This window comes from Callithrix jacchus, chromosome 5 (genome assembly GCF_049354715.1).
Source record: "Callithrix jacchus isolate 240 chromosome 5, calJac240_pri, whole genome shotgun sequence".
NCBI classification, from domain to species: Eukaryota; Metazoa; Chordata; class Mammalia; order Primates; family Cebidae; genus Callithrix; species Callithrix jacchus.
The window spans coordinates 147,295,289-147,314,273 of record NC_133506.1 but is presented as its reverse complement, the minus strand read 5'-3'; the positions used below and the strand labels follow the sequence as shown (position 1 = coordinate 147,314,273).

The window sequence follows — 18,985 nt, the reverse complement described above, 5'->3', positions numbered from 1 at the left end:
GAACCCACTGTTTCACTGGAGTGTATACAGTACACTGTTTTTACCTGAACATGTTTGCAGTATACATTATTTAGCCTCTTCAATCAGAAAAGAACTGCAGTGCAGTAAGACTCCAGTAAAAACAGCAGATTCTGGGGAATACTGCAACACTATAGGCCTTCCACGATGAATCTGCTACAAACCTGAACATCCACAACTAAATATTTTATTTATTTATTTATTTATTTTGAGACGGAGTTTCCCTCTTGTTACCCAGGCTGGAGTGCAATGGCGCGATCTCAGCTCACCACAACCTCCACCTCCTGGGTTCAAGCAATTCTCCTGCCTCAGCCTCCTGAGTAGCTGGGACTACAGGCGTGCACCACCATGCCCAGCTAATTTTTCTATTTTTAGTAGAGATGGGGTTTCACCATGTTGACCAGGATGGTCTCGATCTCTTGACCTTGTGATCCACCCGCCTTGGCCTCCCAAAGTGCTGGGATTATAGGCGTGAGCGACCGCGCCCGGCCGTCCACAACTAAATAAATTGGGCTCTTGGGTGAAGCTATTTAGTATCATCAAATTGAATACTCACTGAAAAATATCCTCCAATAAAAAGCAGTTTTGAGATTTATGCTAAGATAATTACTATTTTCTACACAATCAAAAGATGCCAATAAAGTAATAAATGACCTAAAAAGTTTTCCAGTATTGTTTTCTCCGTAATGTGGCTAAGAATTTAATAACAGAGAAAAAAATTTTGTTTCTAAAACCAGCTTACTTGTCACATAAAATATTAGTTTAAGATCATCCAAACCCATGGATGAGCTCAGAAGACTAATGCTGAATTTGGGATAAACTAGCAAACCACATGCATTTCTAATTCTTTTGCTAAATCCTGTAGTAACCTAGCATCTGAAGGGTTGGGGTTGGGTTCGTTGTGTGTGCGTGTGTGCATGCGTGTTTGCGTGCGTGTATGTATCTTTACTGATTCTTTTTCTGATTATAAAAGACTTGAGGAAAAAAAAATCCAGAAATATAGAAATCAAAGTCTCCCACCATGCCACCACAGAAATACTAATATTAACAACTCAATGCTGTCTCTACAACTTTTCTTCTTACATATCTTTTAAAATTAAAAGTGTATTACACATACTGTTTTTTAATTTCTTCTTCCTCCTACTTAGTAATATATTTTAAGCATCTCTTCTTATCTGTACATAAAACTCCTGCTTGTTTTTACTGCTCTATGATATTCTGCTATATAGATGACACCCTTATTAAGAGGAACTTCACTATGACACCAATTTACAAAAAAAAAGAGGAATTTCACTATTTTTAAGTTTTCACTATCACAGATCAGCTGCAGTGAATAACTCTGTACATATATCTTGTGTTTCCATAGAATCAGTCTAAAAATAAACTATTGTGCCAAAGGATGTGGACATCTTAAATTTTAATGAATACTGACTTCTAAAAGCATCATACCGGAGTGTCTTTCCCCCACCCCAAACCCACACCAACACTAGGTAACAGCAATCTTTGTGCTCTTATCAACTTGAAAGGTAAAAAATAAATAAATAAGTGAACACTTGTTTTAATTTGCTTTAATTCACTCGTTAGGAACTTTTATATACTTACTAGCCATTTGTATTTCTTCTGTAAACTGCCAGAGTTTTCTGAAGGGTTGTCATTTTTTTAAACGGGGCATTTATCTTTAACTCCATGCTAACCTAACCATACAAGGGCAGCTAATTAGAATAATCTAGCAAAGACTGAATGTTCAGCTCACATAAGGACTTAATTGTAATAGGATATACAGTATTAAAAAGAACAAGGTTTACATTCTACTCTCAACACTACAGAAAAACTTTGCTATCCTACCTTAATTTCTTATTTTTTTTCTTAAATCCTGCCTCAGGTTGATGTGTACATAGCACAGGATGACCCCAGCCCCATGCAGACGGCAGCCTGGGGGTTCATACCAGTCCTTCTGTCCTCATGCTGGCAGACAGAGATATCTACTCTGAAGCCTTTTTAGGGGACTTGGCACCTCAGAGCCTGAGGTGGAACTGAAGATGGAGCTGCAGCCTGGGCCTTGGTTTGATCCTTGGCCTCTGGCCGGCATAGCCTGACCCCTTTGGCAATGCGAGTACAAGCATGCTTCCTAAGCTTGGGGTGAGCAATGTAGACAAGTTGATCGAGCTTGTGACTGGTACACTTTGGGATATTGGACTTAAGCTCCTTAGGCTTTATGAGGGCCTTGATAGCCTCAGCACATGCACTCATGGCTTTACTGGCCTGCATCTTCTTTAGGACCTTCTTGTTGTGCTTCTTGACAAAGCACATGTTCCTCAGGAACTTGGAGTCCACCTACTAAAGAGATTTGTATCTTTGTGATTGGGGTTTCTTGATACCATTTCTGTGCCATTTTCAGGACTGACTGTGTGTAGTGTGGTTCTTGGACTTGGCCATGTCTGCATCTTAAGCCGAGGCTCTCTTTTCTTCTTCTTCTTCTTCTTTTTTTTTTTTTTAAGATGGAGTTTCACTCTTGTCTGGAGATCTTGGCTCACTGCAACCTCTGCCTCCTGGGTTCAGGGGATTCTCCTGCCTCAGCCTCCTGACTAGCTGGGATTACAGGTGCCCACCACCACGACCAACTAATTTTTGTGTTTTTATTAGAGGCAGGGTTTGTTGGCCAGGCTGGTCTCAAACTCCTGACCTCAGGCGATCCACCCACCTTGGCCTCCCAAAGTTCTGGTTTTACAGGGGTGAGCCACCACGCCCGGCCTCTGAACTCAATTTCTTAAGGTCATATACAAAGGATAGTGAAAGAACTTGTAATTGGTTATTAAAACTAGTCTTTTCAAGTGCTAGTTTTTAACTGTCAAATGAAAACATTATCTATTTCATGAAAGTGATTAGTTATTAAATATGATAGGATAGTGTATGCAAATATATATACAGCATGACTGGCGCATATGTAGAACCCAAATGTTACTTACCTATTCTTTCTTTCTCCTAGGAAAAAAGATAATACCCTACTGATTTATCAATAAATATTTGTGTTTCCCAAGTTCTTATTCCTTGGTGAACTCATACAAGCCATATTCCTTGGTGAATGCATACAGTTCTATGACTTTAAACGCCATGTATACACTGATGACTTGAAAGTTATTATCTCTAGTCCTAATATCTCTCAAGAACTCCAGATTCGTATCTACCTACCTCCTCAAAATCTCCACTTGAATGGCTAATATAACTCTCACAGTAACATGTTCAAAACCAAACTCCTGATCTGCTCTCCCATATTTGCTCTGTCTGCAGCATTCCCCCATCTCAGGTGGTACCAAGTCCATCCATCCTTCCACATCCTTGAAACCAACCCTTGACTCCTCTCTCCAATGCCCTACATTTCATGTGAAATTACACTGGCTGTACCTGGAAAATATATCTGAACACTGACTAGTTCTTGCCACTTTCAACGCTGTAACCTGCCTAAGCTACATCATCTCTTGCTGGATTATTGCAAATTATCTCCTGAATTCTCTCCTGCTCTCTTACCACAGAACTCTTTTAAAAACCTAGATCCAAGGGAGGGGCAAGAAAAATAAAAATTAAATTAAATTAAAATTAAAAACCTTAGATCCTATCCCTCCTTTTGACACAAAATAAAAGCAAAAGTCCAATTCTTCCCTGTTCCTCTCTCCACACCAATCTATGAGCCTTCTATTCCTCTGCCTGAGATACTTTCTCCTGATTACTGGCTTGGCTACCATTCTCCAGTCTACACTCAAATTTCAATCCCAAGAGGTTTACCTTGATCTCCCTATTCCTATACTCTTATTCCCTCTTACTCTACTACACTTTTGTTTTTAGTAGGACTTGTCATCTTCTAACATAATATAAGATTACTGGAGTTATATTTATAAATATTGTCTGTCTTATACATTAAAATGTAAGGTCCAGGCCAGGCATGGTGGCTCACGCCTGTAATCCTAGCACTTTGGGAGGCCAAGATGGGTGGATCACCTGAGGTCAGGAGTTTAAGACCAGCCTGGCCGTCATGGTGAAACCACATCAAAATAAATAAATAAAAATGTAAGGTCCACAAAGGAAGGGATTTTTCTTTAATCTATTTTGTTCACTAACATATCCTAAGAACCTAAAACAGTACCTAACAGAGTAAACAATAAATGCTTATTAATCAATTAAATGAATTAATTTCCATTAATTATTAGCCCAAATCACACTAAGCTGAATGCTTACCATAATCTAAGTTTTTCAAAGATATTTTTTATATATACATATACATTAAATCTTTTTTTTTTTTTTTTTTTGAGATGGAGTTTCGCTCCTGTTGCCCAGGCTGGAGTGCAATGGTGCTATCTTGGCTCACTGCAACCTCTGCCTCCCGGGTTCAGGTGATTCTCCTGCCTCAGCATCCCAAGCAGCTGGGATTATAGGCGTGTGCCACCACACCTGGCTGATTTTTTGTATTTCTAATAGAAACAGGGTTTCTTCATGTTGGTCAGGCTGGTCTCAAACTCCTGACCTCAGGTGATCTGCCCTCCTCAGCCTCCCAAAGTGCTGGGATTACAGGTATGGGCCCTGCACCTGGCCAAATCTTTTTAAAACGTATATCGTATCTGAGGACCCAGCTAAAAATTGTCTTTAAATGCTGCCTTACTAATTTTCCAAAGTTTTGGGAGTAAGCAGAAGATTCCCTGCCCCACCATTATCAAGGAGGCTCTTCCTCAGAGATAGCTGACATAGGGCTACAGCATCTCTGAACCATAAAACTGACTTATGGAATTTAAAAGGCCTCATACCATTTTGCCTTTCTTCACCCTGATCTCATCTCTCAATCAAGCATATCATCAAATTTGGGAACATCAGTATTATAGCAGAGTAAACTTAGAAATGTAGGAGCAAAATAAGAAAGTTAAAGATATATATAAAGTCCTTTCCAGTTTTTTCCAACCATATTATTGCTCTATTTGATATTTCTAAAAGCAGTGTAAAAGATCTGTATCATAGGCATGGTGGCCTATGCCTGTAATCCCAGCACAGCACTTTGTCAGACTGAGGTTAGAGGATCACTTGAGGCCAGGAGTTCAAAACCAGCCTAGGAAACATAGCGAGACCCTGTCTCCAGAAAAATTTTTAAAAATTAGCCAGGTATGATTGTGTATCCCTGTAGACCTAACTACTCGAGAGGCTGAGGCAAGAAAATAACTTGAGCCCAGGAGTTCAAGCGTGCATGCTTGAGGGTGCCACTGCACTATAGCCTGGGTGACAGAGCAACACCTCTAAAAAACAAAGCAAAACAAAACATGAATGTAGATCAACTAGTAAATAATCAGTAACAATATAATTTTATTACATACACAAATGAAACTTCCCAGCGACTACTAGACTATTTACAAATATTAACTTATTAAGTTACCAAAGGTATGATTTATATAACTATCTCTAGATACGCGAGCCACTGGACAGAAAAAATTTTACTGGGGCAAATATGAATGAGTATTTCAAGTATATTATTTTCAACTGATGGTATATAAATTCAGTGGTTTTCTTTTTTTTTTATTTTTGGAGACAGGTCTTACTGGAATGCAGCGGCATGATCACGGCTCACTGTGTCCTCCACCGCTTGGGCTCAAGTAATCTTCCTGTAGCAGCCTCCTGAGTAGCTGGGACTATAGGTGAGCCACCAAGTCTAGCTACGTTTCCTTTTTTTTGGAGACGGAGTCTTGCTTTGTTGTCCAGGCTGGAGTGCAGTGGCACAATGTCACCTCACTGCTACCTCTGCCTCCCGATTCAAGCAATTCTCCTGCCTCAGCCTCTTGAGTAGTTGGGATTACAGGTGCATGCCACCATGCCCAGCTAATATTTTGTATTTCAGTAGAGACGGGGTTTCACGTGTTGCCCAGGCTGGTCTCAAACTCTTGACCTCGTGATCTGCCCACGATGGCCTCTCAAAGTGTTGGGATGACAGGCGTGAGCCACCCTACCTGGCCTTTTTTTTTTTTTTTTTTTAAATTTTTAGTAGAGACAGAGTCTCACTATATTACCCAGGCTGGTCTCGAACTTCTGAGCTCAAGCAATCTTCCTGTCTCGGCCTTTCAAAGTACTGGGATTACAGACATGAGTCGCAACACCCCACACAGTGTTGTTGTTGTTGTTTTTTAAAATGTATCAAGTGTGAACCAGATTACTGAAGACTTTGTATGCTCTTTAAGTATATCTCACATGTTTGTGTAAATGTATATGTATTAAATATACATAATGCATTAAAACATAACTTTGTGCCATTACTTGTAATAGCAAGCCTATAAACAATTGAAATATCCATTATAAAGAATCAAATAATACAAACATATAATGGAATATTTACATAGCCATGAGACAGAATAAGGTAGATTTCTATGTGTGAATGTGGAACGAACTACAAGATAAGCCATTAGGTAAGAAAATTCAGAGTGCTTCCATGTGTGTACTCATGCATGTGCATATATACGTGTGTTAATGTGTCAGACATAGAGAAATATAAACATATGAATAACAGTATAGGCAAAAAATATTTGTCAATGGCTACCAAATAAGCTAGAAAGAGCGACTGTCTTTGGGAGGCAGGAATCAGGTAACTAGAGAGGGAAGTAAGCTATTTTTCACTGTGTACCCTTTGGTGCTATTTAAATTTTTAACCTGTGCATGTACTACATTTCTAATTCCAAAAGCAAAATATTATTCGTATTTTTCTTATATTAGGATTTGTTTAAATATGAAAAATGTCTGTAAATTGGAGCTCATCATGTAAAGAAAAAAAAGAAAGAAAAAAAAATGTATCGCTGGGTGTGGTGGCTCAAGCCTGTAATCCCAGCACTTCAGGAGGCCAAGGTGGGTGGATCACAAGATCAGGAGTTTAAGTCCAGCCTGACCAACATGGTGAAACCCCATCTCTACTAAAACACAAAAATTAGCTGGGCGTGGTGGCATGTGCCTGTAATCCCAGCTACTCAGGAGGCTGACACAGGTGAGGTTACAGTGAGCCGAGATCGTGCCACTGCACTCCAGACTGATGACACAGCAAGACTCCATCTCAAAAAATAAATATATATATATACACACACACACACACACAGAGTATATATAGGTAAATATATAAGGGAGACCTGTGGGGATCGCTCCCGTGTGAGGCCCCTAGGAAATGGGCCTTACCATATGGTGAGCTTGAGCCCGGATACAGATCCCCGGTTGGGGGAGTTGAGCTGAGAGAAGGCAGGAACCGAGACAGGGACTATGTTATTCTAAATAATTAACAGACATTACTTTATGGATATGAGGACTTGGGAGGCAATGTGTCCACTTTTGGCTTCTTATGGTTTATTGCTTGATTGTGTTCATTTTTGACCCTTGTTACCTTCACTGTAAAATATTAAGTATTTACACTTGGTAACTTACTTATCCTAACTTACTGGGTGTAACTGTAACTTACCATAACTTACTGGGCGTGACTGTAACTTACTTACCTGGACCTATTGGGCGTAACCTACTTACTGGACTTAACTTACTTACTGGGCATAACTTAGTGGGCGTAACTTGCTTGCTGTAACTTAAGTACGTTGATCTGGCGTACACAACTTTAACTTCAGAAAAGTATATAATGAAACACATTGCAAAAATAAAATTGCTGCATGAGCATAGCGCATGTAGCCCTCCACACCTCGCCTTTTCTATCTCCTTTTTTCCAGCGCGCGCTCTCTTCCAGGTTTGGGACCCTCTCGCTGGACGAGATTCCCGGGCTTGCGTTCAGTTCACAACAAATATACATTTAAATATATATACTAGATATATATCTGCATCATACAATGTGTGGAAAAGATATATACACAAACAAATTATTAACAATGATGGCTGGGTGCAGTGGATCAAGCCTGTAATCCCCGCACTTTGGGAGGCCGAGGCGGGTAGATCACGAGGTCAAGAGATCAAGACCATCCTGGTCAACATGATGAAACCCGATCTCTACTAAAAATACACAAAACTAGCTGGGCATGGTGGCGCGTGCCTGTAATCCCAGCTACTCAGGAGGCTGAGGCAGGAGAATTGCCTGAACCCAGGAGGCAGAGGTTGCAGTGAGCCGAGATCGCGCCATTGCACTCCAGCCTGGGTAACAAGAGCAAAACTCTGTCTCAAAAAAAAAAAAAATGATTAAACCTGAGCAATAAGAAGAGGAGACTTATTTATTTTGACTTTATACATGTCTACTTCGATGTAAATTTTTACCAAAAAAATGTACCTTTCATCATTTAAAAACTCAATTAGGGCCAGGCACAGTGGTGTGAACCTGCATTCCCAGCACTTTGGGAGGCTGAGGCAGGTGGATTACTTGAAGTCAGGAGATCAAGACCAGCCTGGTCAACATGGTGAAACCCTCGTCTCTACTGAAAATACAAAAATTAGCTGGGTGTGGTGGTGCAAGCCTGTAATGCCAGCTACTCAGAAGACCATGACATGAGAATTGAGAATCACTTGAACCTGGGAGACAGAGGCTGCAATGTGCCGAAACTGCACCACTGCAGTCCAGCCTTCAAGACAGACAGAAACTCTGTCTTAAAAAAAAAAAAAAACTAAATTAGCTTGGCACGGTGGTTCCCACCTGTCATCCCAGCTACTACTTCAGAGACTAAGGCAGGAGTATTACTTAAGGCCATGAATTCAAGGCCAGCCCCATCTCCTTAAAAATTTTTTTAAGTAAAAATTTAAATCAAATAGGGCTGGGAACAATGGGTCACAGTGTAATGTCAGAATTTTGGGAGGTCAAGGTGAGCCGATCAGTTGAGGTCAGGAGTTCGAGACCAGCCTGGCCAACATGGTGAAACCCTGTCTCTACTAAAAAGACAAAGAAATTAGCCGGGTGTGGTGGCGTGCACCTAAGTCCAGCTAGGAGGCTGAGGCAAGAGAATTGCTTGAACCCAGTAAGTAGAGGCTGCAGTGAGCTGAGATCAGACCACTGCACTCCACACTCCGGCCTGGTTGATGGAGTGAGACTCTGCGTTAAACAAAATAAACAACAAATAAATATTTTTTTTTAATTCGATTAAAAGAGTAAAAACTAACCCTGAAATAAACAGATAAGCAAAATGTGTGTGTGTGTGTGTGTGTGTGTGTGTGTGTATTTATATTTAAATGTCTTTAAATCTGTCAATTAATGCTCCTTAAAATCCTACCAGAGGCTAAGCCAGTGGATCATGCCTGTAATCCCATCCCAGCACTTTGGGATTACATGGGAGGATCACTGGAGCCCAGGAGTCCAAGGAAACAAGCAAGACCACACCTCTACAAAAATTTAAAAGTTAGCCAGGCATGGTGGCTTATGCCTATAGTTCCAGCTACTCAGCTAAGGCAGGAGGATCACTTGAACCTAGGAATGCGTTCTAGCCTAGGCAACAGAGCAAGACCCTGTCTCAATGTGTATTTGTGTGTGTGTGTGTGTGTCCGTGTGTGTGTGTGTACATATATATAAATTTATAAAATAAACTCCTAGCGCAAATTTTTTAAATGCCATTTCTAGACATTGTAAGTGTTCACAGCTTTGTATATGCTTACAGAAAAACAAGCAAAAAGATACTCCTCCAAAACAAAGATGGATATAAATTTTTCAAGTTAAAATGAGAGGAAAAACTCAGCAATAAAAACAAATGATTTCTTGACATATACCAATAATTTGGCTAAAAGGGATTAAGTTGAGTGGAAAAATAAGCTAATCCCGAAGGATTACATGCTATATAATTTCATTTATGGAACATTCTTGAAGTGATAAAACTGCAGAAATGGAGAAGAAATTAGTGGTTGCCAAAGTTTGGGAGGGAATGCAGGTTATAAAGAGGCAAATTGACAGTGATGGTGGGGATACAAACCTACATGTGATAAAATTCCAAAGGTTCAAATACAGATGCTCAACTACTTACAACAGGATTACATTCCAATAAATCCAATCTAAGTTGCAAATGTCATAAGGTGAAAACATATGTAATAAACCTAACCTACTGAACATCATAGCTTAGCCTAGCCTACCTTAAAAGTGCTCAGAACACTTACAGTTAGTCTATAACTGGGCAAAATAATCTAGAACAAAGCCCATTTTATAATAAAGTATTAAATATCTCATGAAATTTATTGACTACTGTACAAAAGTAAAAAGCAGAATGGTTGTAATGGGTACTGGAAGTACAGTTTCTACCGAATGTTTATTGCTTTTGCAAGATCCTGAAGTCCAAACCATTGTTAAGTTAGACACCATCTATACACACACACACACACACACACACACACACACACGAGTGCAAATCAGACTGTGGAAATCTACAGCAATCAATACTGGCCATGATTCTGTACTACAGCTATAAAAGATGTTACCATACTTTATATATATTTAAAAAAGGAGTACATGAGATATCCATATTATTTCCTACAACTGCAGGTAATTCTACAATTATCTCAGAATAAAGTTTAAAATTGGGGAAATCAATTCCTCAACTGATTGTTCACAGTCAGTTATAGATCGAACTCCTTGTTATACTCTTCCCCCATTCTCACTACTGCACTTGACTAGTCAAAAAATAAATTCCTCAAAATGGAATATAAAAGAATGTTTTGGTTTGCTTTTGATAATCATTTATCTTCTTAAAGGCTCATTTCAAATGCACTTTCAGTCTACGGTCATACCACCCCAAAAGCACACAGCACTTTCACAGGAAAAAGTGCTTTATTCATTAACTGAATCTTACCTGGAGTTATCTTATCCCTCCTTGGGTTTTCCTCATAAAACTTATCAAAACCAAGTATTACCTTATAGATGTTCAGAGTCCCATTAGAATGTAAACTCCATTAGGGTTGAGTTTTGTTTTATTTTGTTCCTATCACCTAAATCAGAGCTTACCACCTTGGAAGCAGGATATTAAATGAGTGAAATCAATGTTATTATAAAGTCTTTGTGATACACTTAGTGTATTATTCCAATAAAAATGTTTAAACTTAGACCAGCTATCCTAATGGCAAATTCCCAGTACTCACTTTTCTGTCCCTTAATATAGGTTTGTGAGATGAAAAGTCTAGTCCTGGGTTAAACAAAAACAGCTTTGCCACACATCATATGTTACATACTCCAAACTTAACATTTGAACTTCAAGTTATCCATGGCACTACTCTCCTCCATTTGGACAGACAACCACAATTCAATAATCTGTAGCTATTTTACTATTCTTCAATATATGCTCTCAAAAATTTGAAGAACGGAAATGTAGAGGTTAACTATAGATTGTTAATATTCAATAATAGCAACAACTAAGACTGAAACCTCACTATGTACATTAAATACCATGTAATTCTCATAACATCATCTCCATTTTCAAGATGAGAAAAACTGAGGCTTAAAGGTTAAAAATTCGGTCAGTCACAAAGCTAGTAAATAAAGGAGCCATGATTCTATCTGGGACATGCCTTATTCACTAGTAACTACATTAGTAGAACTGAAAAGTATATTTTGGTAAATTAAATCTACTTGGTTTCAAATTATGTACATAAAATACAAATACTGGCATAATAAATATTTTACCTGCTAAAAATTGTGCACTTTGAAAATTAAAGCAGTTTTGAAAATCTAGCCAGTTGAAAATATCAGAATTACATCATTAAATGTGAAGAATAGATAATTCAGTTGAATACAAATCATATCACTCTCAAGCCTTAGAAAAATCCCAAGACTAAGAAGAAATATGAAATGTTAAAAACTTAAAGTAATTTAGGCATTGTGCCACACACCTGTAGTCCCAGCTACTTGGGAGGCTGAGGTGCTAGGATCACTTGAGCCCAGGAGTTGGGAGTCCAACCTGGACTAGACAACATAGCAAGAACTCCCCTACCACCTCCCCAAAAAGAGGAAGAAGAAAAAAACTAAATTGCAATTTCCTTATAAGGTTGAAACATCATTGCAACTAAGTGTATTAAGAAAAAGCTTTTGTGCTTCAGTTTTCCAATGCTTGCAAATAAGGATAAAGTTTTCTCATGCACCCACCTCCAAGTTTTTAACACTACCTGAAACACCAACAAAACAAAAACAATTCTGCAAATGTGATGTACTAAAATTAGGGTCAAAATCTCAAATGTCTAGATGTAAAAGTCATCCAGTTAGGGAATGAGTCCAAATGGAGAGAATTATGCTCTATCAACAGCCCTAATTCCAAAATAGGTAAGAGATGCCCTTAAAGGGAAACCATAAATTTGTATTTCTATATTAAATCTTTTGTTTCTTTTGTTGTCAAATAATTCAATCTAAATCCACAAACATGGAGATTAAAAATACTAAATTATGGTAGAGTATGGTGACTCACAGGATGGGCAGATCGATTTGAGCCCCAAAATTTGAGACCAGCCTGCGCAACATTGGGAAACCACAACTCTCCCAATTTAGAGGGGCATGGTAGCCAGCGCCCATGGTCCCTGCCTCAAAAAAAAAAAAAAAAAAAAAAAGTACCATCTATTCTAATTGCCTCATCCACTTAATTAATAAATCAAAAAATAAAAATAAAAACAAATCAAGGCCAGATGTGGTGACTCACACCTATAATTCCAGTGCTTTGAGAAGTCAAGGCAGGAGATTGCTAGAGCCCAGGAGTTCGAAACCAGTGTGGACAACACAGCTAGACATCATCTCTTTAAAATAAAATAAACATATCAATATTGTCTCAAAACACACAGAATAAGAATACAGCAAAAGGTAGAAAGTCAACCGAAAATTTTACAGCAAGTGTAAAAATTCAAAGCCACCATACAATTACCAACACAACCTTCTTTCCTGATTCCTGAGCAACATTATTTCCCAATATTGGTTATCTCTCAGTAATCCCTAGGTTGTGATTCCTTATGATGAGGTCTCCATCCATAAGGAATTACTAAGAGACACCAAGAAGCCTATCACAGAAAAGAGGAGCCTTAGGCTTCAGTCAAGCTAAAGCAAACACCACCGAATCCAAATACATAAATCAACTATTTAATCAGACAACCTTTACTAAGTGACAAAGTATTAATTTTAAAATCTTTTCAGCATTAACTGCCTATCTTCTCAAGTCCTTATATCTCAATTATTTTCCTAAGATATAAAATAGTCCCACCTTTGAGCCACTGCCAATATTTTTTCTCCACCTTAACAGTGCTTACCTTCACCTCCCATCTTCACATGCTTACATCCTGTCCTATCTTTCCTATCTCCAATCTACTACCTACTGTGTGTTAATTAGAAAATCCTCAGCCACCAAGATGGCTCACGCCTATAATGCCAGCACTTAAGGAGGCCAAGGCAGAAGGATCATCTGAGATCAGGAGTTGGAGACCAGCTTGACCAACATGGAGAAACCTTGTCTCTACTAAAAATACAAAATTAGCTGGGCATGGTAGTGCATGCCTATAATCCCAGCTACTTGGGAGGCTGAGGCAGAAGAATTGCTTGAACCCAGGGTGAGAAGCTGTGGTGAGCCAAGATCACCACACTGCACTCCAGCCTGGGCAACAAAAGCAAAACTCAGTCTCAAAAAAAAAGTAAGAAAATCCTAGAAAGATCTTCAGAGCTGTCAGGGAGAAGAGTAATAAATAAATAAAACTTTAAGAATTTTTTTAATAAAGAAAATCCTAGAAAGATCACCTATGAAGTGGAACACCAGCATTTTTAAAAGTGCCTCTTTCTAGCCGGCACAGTGGCTCACACCTGTAATCAGAGCACTTTGGAAGGCTGAGGCGGGAGGATCACCTGAGTTCAGGAGTTTGAGACCCACCTGGCCAAAATGGCAAAACCCTATCTCTACTAAAAATACAAAAATTAGCCGTGGGTGGTGGCGCATGCCTGTAGTTCCAGCTACTTTGGGAGGCTGAGACAGAAGAATCACTTGAACTTGGGAGGCGGAGGTTGCTGTGAGCCAGGAAGATTGCACCACTGCACTTCAGCCTAGCTGACTGTGGAAGACTCCGTCTCAAAAAAAAAAAATAGTGTCTCTTTCTGTGGGTAAGAAAACTATTGTTCAGTGTCATTGGTTACTAATCAAACATTACTATTAAATTGAGTCACAAATCACACATCCAGCAAGTTTACCCTGAAAATGCAAAGTTGATGCTCAAGAGAGATAAAATTCCACCCAAGGCCGGGCCTGTAACCCCAGCACTTTGGGAGGCCGAGGCAGGCGGATCACAAGGTCAAGAGATCAAGACCAGCCTGGCCAACATGGTGAAACCCCATCTCTTCCAAAATACAAAAATTAGCTGGGCGTGGTGGCGCGTGCGTGCCTATAGTCCCAGCTACTGAGGAGGCTGAGGCAGGAGAATCACTTGAACCCAAGAGGCCGAAGTTGCAGTGAGCCAAGATCAGGCCACTGCACTCCAGCCTGGAGACTAAGTCCGTCAAATTAATTAATTAATTTCCACCCATAAGTAACTATTTGTTTTACAAAACATCTGAACTTACAAATTAATTTTCTTAGCATATCAGCCTCAGCAAATATATCTTCATTAAAGTCAAGCCCATGACAACAAATGAAACACTTTTATAAAAGAAAGAGAAGAGAGAGAAAAAAGAAAAACTTGGCCCAGCATGGTGCCTCACTCCGGTAATCCCAGCACTTCGGGGGGCCCAGGCATGAAGATCGCTTGAGCCCAAGAGTTCCAGACCAGCTCGGGCAACGTAGGAAGACCCCATCTTAGAAGAAAAAGCAAGAAAGCAAAACCCCGGGGAAGGTATTAATCTTCATAGTGCAATTAAATGCTAAAACTTTCTATCAGATTCATTCACAGTGTCAAAAGACAAAATGTTCTCATGTACAAATTCAACTGCCTATCAGATTATTTCAAGATCTTAAAGTTCTCCAGAATTACCAGGAAAGTAGGACTCCAAGTTGGTTTAGAAACGCTCAATCAACAGAACATCTGGCACCCACTCTATTCATAAAGGCAACATTCTCTAATGGATTACACTCACATTTATGTTAACTGTAAACTCCACCAACAACCAACAAGTTGCAAATCAACAGATTATCAACACACTCTGGGAGGACAAGGAGGGCAGATCACTTGAGGCCAGCAGTTCGAGCCCAGCCTGGTAAATACAGCGTGACCACTATCTCAACTAAAACTACAAAAATAATCTGGGCGTGGTGGCTCCTGCCTGTAATCCCAGCTACTCGGTAGTCTGAGACAGGAGAATAGCTTGAACCTGGGAGGCGGAGTTGCAGTGAGCCGAGATCGCGCCACTGTGCTCCAGCCTGGGTGACAGGGCGAGACTGTCTCAAAAAAAAAAAAAAAAAAAAAAGTTAACAAATGAAAAAAACATAAACAGCCTTTAGATTTCTCCACCCAAGTGCTCAGTCGAACATAAATGCAGGCTGCACATGACATGCACTCAAGACACAATGCTAAGAGCTTGCTTGATACAAACCTGTAGAAGACAGGATCCCAACTGACACCCAGCAATCTTACTCTAGCTTTCAGGGAAACTGTTGAAATGCATCTTTGTGAAGTCTCTAAACTCTCGATCAAACCTGAGCACATTGTGAATGCGGCAGTCTTCTCCCTCCTAATCCTTAGAAAGCATTTCCCGCCTGGAAAACCTTTCTCCCCACATGCCTTCTACCAACTTTTTCCGTTCTTTCAACCTACTCCACGCGCTTTAAGCCCACCCCTCACCTCCGTCCCCCACCACCTCCCGCCCCCCCCCAACACACACTCCTCCCCACTAGGGAACCTCAACACTGCAGACGCCACTCCACACGGGCACGCAAAACACATGTGCCTGCAAACCCAGCCCCTTTCCACACCCCCCGGAAACGACACCCCCTTTCTCACACACGGCACGCCACAACCCATCCCCCTTCCTCCCCGCCCCCACTCACATCACCCCAGTCCTCCCACCCACGTTCCCGGGAACCCAGCCTCCCCTCACTCCCCGGCTCGCCAGAGGCAGTGGGGAGGGGAAGCAGGAAGAAGTAGGGCTCAGGCCCGGCTTAGGCCTCTCAGACCGCCTTGGGAGGTGAGGGAGGAGCCCGCGGGCCGGGCTCAGCTCCCGTCGGCAGCAGGGCCTCATCCGGCCCCAGGCCTGCCCTCCGCCGCCACGGCCCGCCCCGCCCGGACCACACTCACTTGCCAGCCGCGGTCCATCGAGTCCCCCGCTGCTGCCTCCTCCGCCTGCTGCGGCTCCTGCCCCCGGGTCCCCCAGGTCCGGCTTCTTGGGCCCGGGGGGCGGCCCAACTCCCCCGCCCGGGACCGCTCCGGGCGGAAAGCCGGCCACGGGTGCACCCGCCAGAGCCAGGGGGACGCTGTTGCTATGGAGGCTGAGGCCCGGGACAGCCCCGGCGGCTGGGTCCTCATGCAGGAACTGACACTCCTCCCCGTAGAAGCAAGTCTTATCCTTGGCGTAGTAGCGGCAGTACTTCAGCTTCACTCCTGCCGCCGCCCCGCCGGGGACTCCCCCGACCCCCGGCGGAGCCACCACCGCCACTGCCGCCGCCAGCGAGGAGGAGGAAGGGGAGGCGGCGGCCGAGGGGGGCGGGAGGCCGCCGCCACTGTTCATGGCAACGCCGCAGCCTCGTCTTCCGCCGCCGCCCGAGGAGCCGCCGCCGCCGCCGCCACCATAGACGGGGGAGGGAAGGAAGACGCTGCCTATGCCGGATAAAAGCCTGGGCGGGTGGGTCTGTCCCGCTGCAGGAGCCGGAGCCGCCCGGGGAGAGGGGGGAGGGGAGAGGGAAGGGAGGAGGGGGTAGAAGAAGGGAGGGTAGGGGGAGAGTTGGGATTCTCTCTCACTCACTCTCTCGTTCTCTTTTCTTAAAGGGGCCGCGCGGGACGACGGGGTGGGCGCGCGGGCCCAGACGGGGACTTCGAGGGCGCGGGCAGGGGAAGAGGGAGCGGCGGCGACGAGCGGGTGGGGAGGGCGGATGGGCCAGTTTATTTTTAAATTCTGCCTCCACTCGTTCTCTCGCGCTCTGGTTCCTCCGAGTTGTTTATTCCATTTTCCTCTTCCTGAGACGGTCGTCGCCGCTGCGCGTGCGCGCCGAGACGCGTGGACTTCTGGGTAGTGGGAGCGCTAGGGGAAGCCTGGCCGGCGTCGGGCCCCCGGGGACATCCGCGAGCGGGCGGCGGTTGGACCGGTGGTCCTTGGTGTCGTTCCGGACGCGGATCCGGCGCCGAAGTTCTCACGAGACCTGATACCTTCCTTATTCGTATATTCTCTTACTTAAAAAGCCAGATGTCATTTTTTTTTTTTTTCATTGAAAAGAAAATTTACAACGTTTACGGTCGTTTGGCACCTGGGGACGCGGCCCGAGCCCTGGCTCTACCTGAAGAATATTTACTGTTTGCCACACTTCCTCTCCCCGTTTCCTTTCCTCACCCCCTCTCCTCTTTCCTCTTCCCCTCCAATGTTATGAGAACTACTGGACCGATGACGCTGACCTCTTGGCCCTTTGTCAAAAAATGGAGCCAAAAAGGTTGATTTAGACAGACCCCCTGCTCAGTGCAGCACCTGTTTTCTCAGTATTTATATTATCAAGGGCCTTCGGTAAATTATGAAAAATAGGATGCCACCTGGGACTGGAAGGTTTCCTTTATAAATGTACTAGGTTGCTTTTCTCCAATCAGCCTAGCCTTGATTTGAAATTCATTTTTTAAAGATAGTTTTTCCCTCAGCGAACTCTGATGTTTGCGCTAATATCCTTTTAAAGGCTTTCAGGAATTTTAAAGAATTGCCGTGAAGGGAAAAGTAACATTCTAGTTTTTCTCTGTAAAAGAGGTTCACAAACGACAACTCGCTGCCGTGAAAGGGAAGGGTGGAAGTATTTAAGGAATTGTGGCAAACAGTCACAGAAGAACGGATATAAGCAAAAGTACCACACGGAAAAAATGGGGAAAGGTGGAGTCTAGATCATAAACTGGTAAGCTTGATGATGTTCCTTAGCTAAATTCGAAGATAACATTGTATTATGGCTTTGTGTTTAAAAGCAGTTTCACTTATTTGATTATTCAACAAATCTTTATTAACACCCATTAGGTGTACCAGGAACTGTGGTAGGAGCTAGGGAAGCAAGAGTAAACAAAATGCTGCCTTATCTGAGTTCATATGGCTTGTTTATCTTCCAGCTGAGGAGGCATAAAGTACACAGGTCTTCGTAAACCAGTGTCTTGAATACCAACTTTATCACATTTGCTATTAGAGGATATTAAACAGGTCAGACTTCTTGGAAAAAGTTGATACTTTAGTAGCAGGGTTTGGGAACATCATTGAATTCAGACAGATCTGGATTGAAACAGATTAAAGTGCCTACACTTTAATAGCTGTGTTCCTCTCAGTAAATGGCTTCATTTCTCTGTGGCTTATTTGGACACCTGGAATAAGAATAGTATCTGCTTCATAAATTATAAACTAACAATATATATAAAGTGTCCCATGCCTAATTAGAATTCGGTAGGTCGTAACTGTTATTAATAGTATTGCTGCTCGTGGTAGTCAGTGTATAGTCGAAGAGCATTCTAGGCAAAGCAAACGGCTTTTATTAGGGAGAATGTAGTAGTAGTGGAGAATGGAGCAGAGTCCACAAAAGTCCTTGTAGGGCCATGTTAAAGAATCGAAATTTTGGCCTTGGGCAGTGGCTCACACCTGTTATCCCAGCACTTTGGGAGGCCCAGGCAGACGGATCATGAGGTCAGGAGTTCGAGACCAGCCTGGCCAACATGGTGAATCCCCATCTCTACTAAAAATACAAAAATTAGTTTGGCATGGTGGCAGGCGCCTGTAATCGCAGCTACTCAGGAGGCTGAGGCAGGAGCATCGCTTGAACCCGGGAGCCTGAGATCATGCCACTGCACTCTGGCCTGGGCGACAGAGCAAGACTCCATCTCAAAAAAAAAAAAAAAAAATCAACATGGTAGGGCACAGTGGCTCACACCTGTAACCCCACTGCTTTGGAAG

The 18,985-nt window shown here is 42.2% G+C and overlaps 2 protein-coding genes and 1 pseudogene across 6 annotated transcripts in view; 1 reads left to right on the top strand and 2 right to left on the bottom strand.

Moving 5' to 3' along the window:
* PAN3 (poly(A) specific ribonuclease subunit PAN3) overlaps window positions 1-17,051 on the bottom strand; it is a 163,317-nt gene extending 146,266 nt beyond the window's left edge. For 4 of the 5 annotated variants that reach the window (XM_002748916.7, XM_008998068.5, XM_008998069.5 and 1 more), the window contains exon 1: window positions 16,165-17,051. In XM_002748916.7, the coding sequence (XP_002748962.1) occupies window positions 16,165-16,594 (430 nt within the window). In that variant the 5' untranslated portion in view covers window positions 16,595-17,051. Of the gene's footprint in view, window positions 1-15,463; window positions 15,894-16,164 lie in introns of those variants that run through there. The other variant, XM_078375224.1, reaches the window with a different exon arrangement.
* On the bottom strand, window positions 1,863-2,598 carry LOC144582766 (large ribosomal subunit protein eL29-like; annotated as a pseudogene).
* Window positions 17,052-17,082: 31 nt separating the features above from the next.
* The window catches only part of FLT3 (fms related receptor tyrosine kinase 3), a 150,275-nt gene continuing 148,372 nt past the window's right edge, over window positions 17,083-18,985 (top strand). Inside the window, exon 1 of the mRNA XM_035302422.3 lies at window positions 17,083-17,951. The gene's annotated coding sequence lies outside the window, so the exon portion shown is untranslated. The remainder of the gene's footprint in view (window positions 17,952-18,985) is intronic.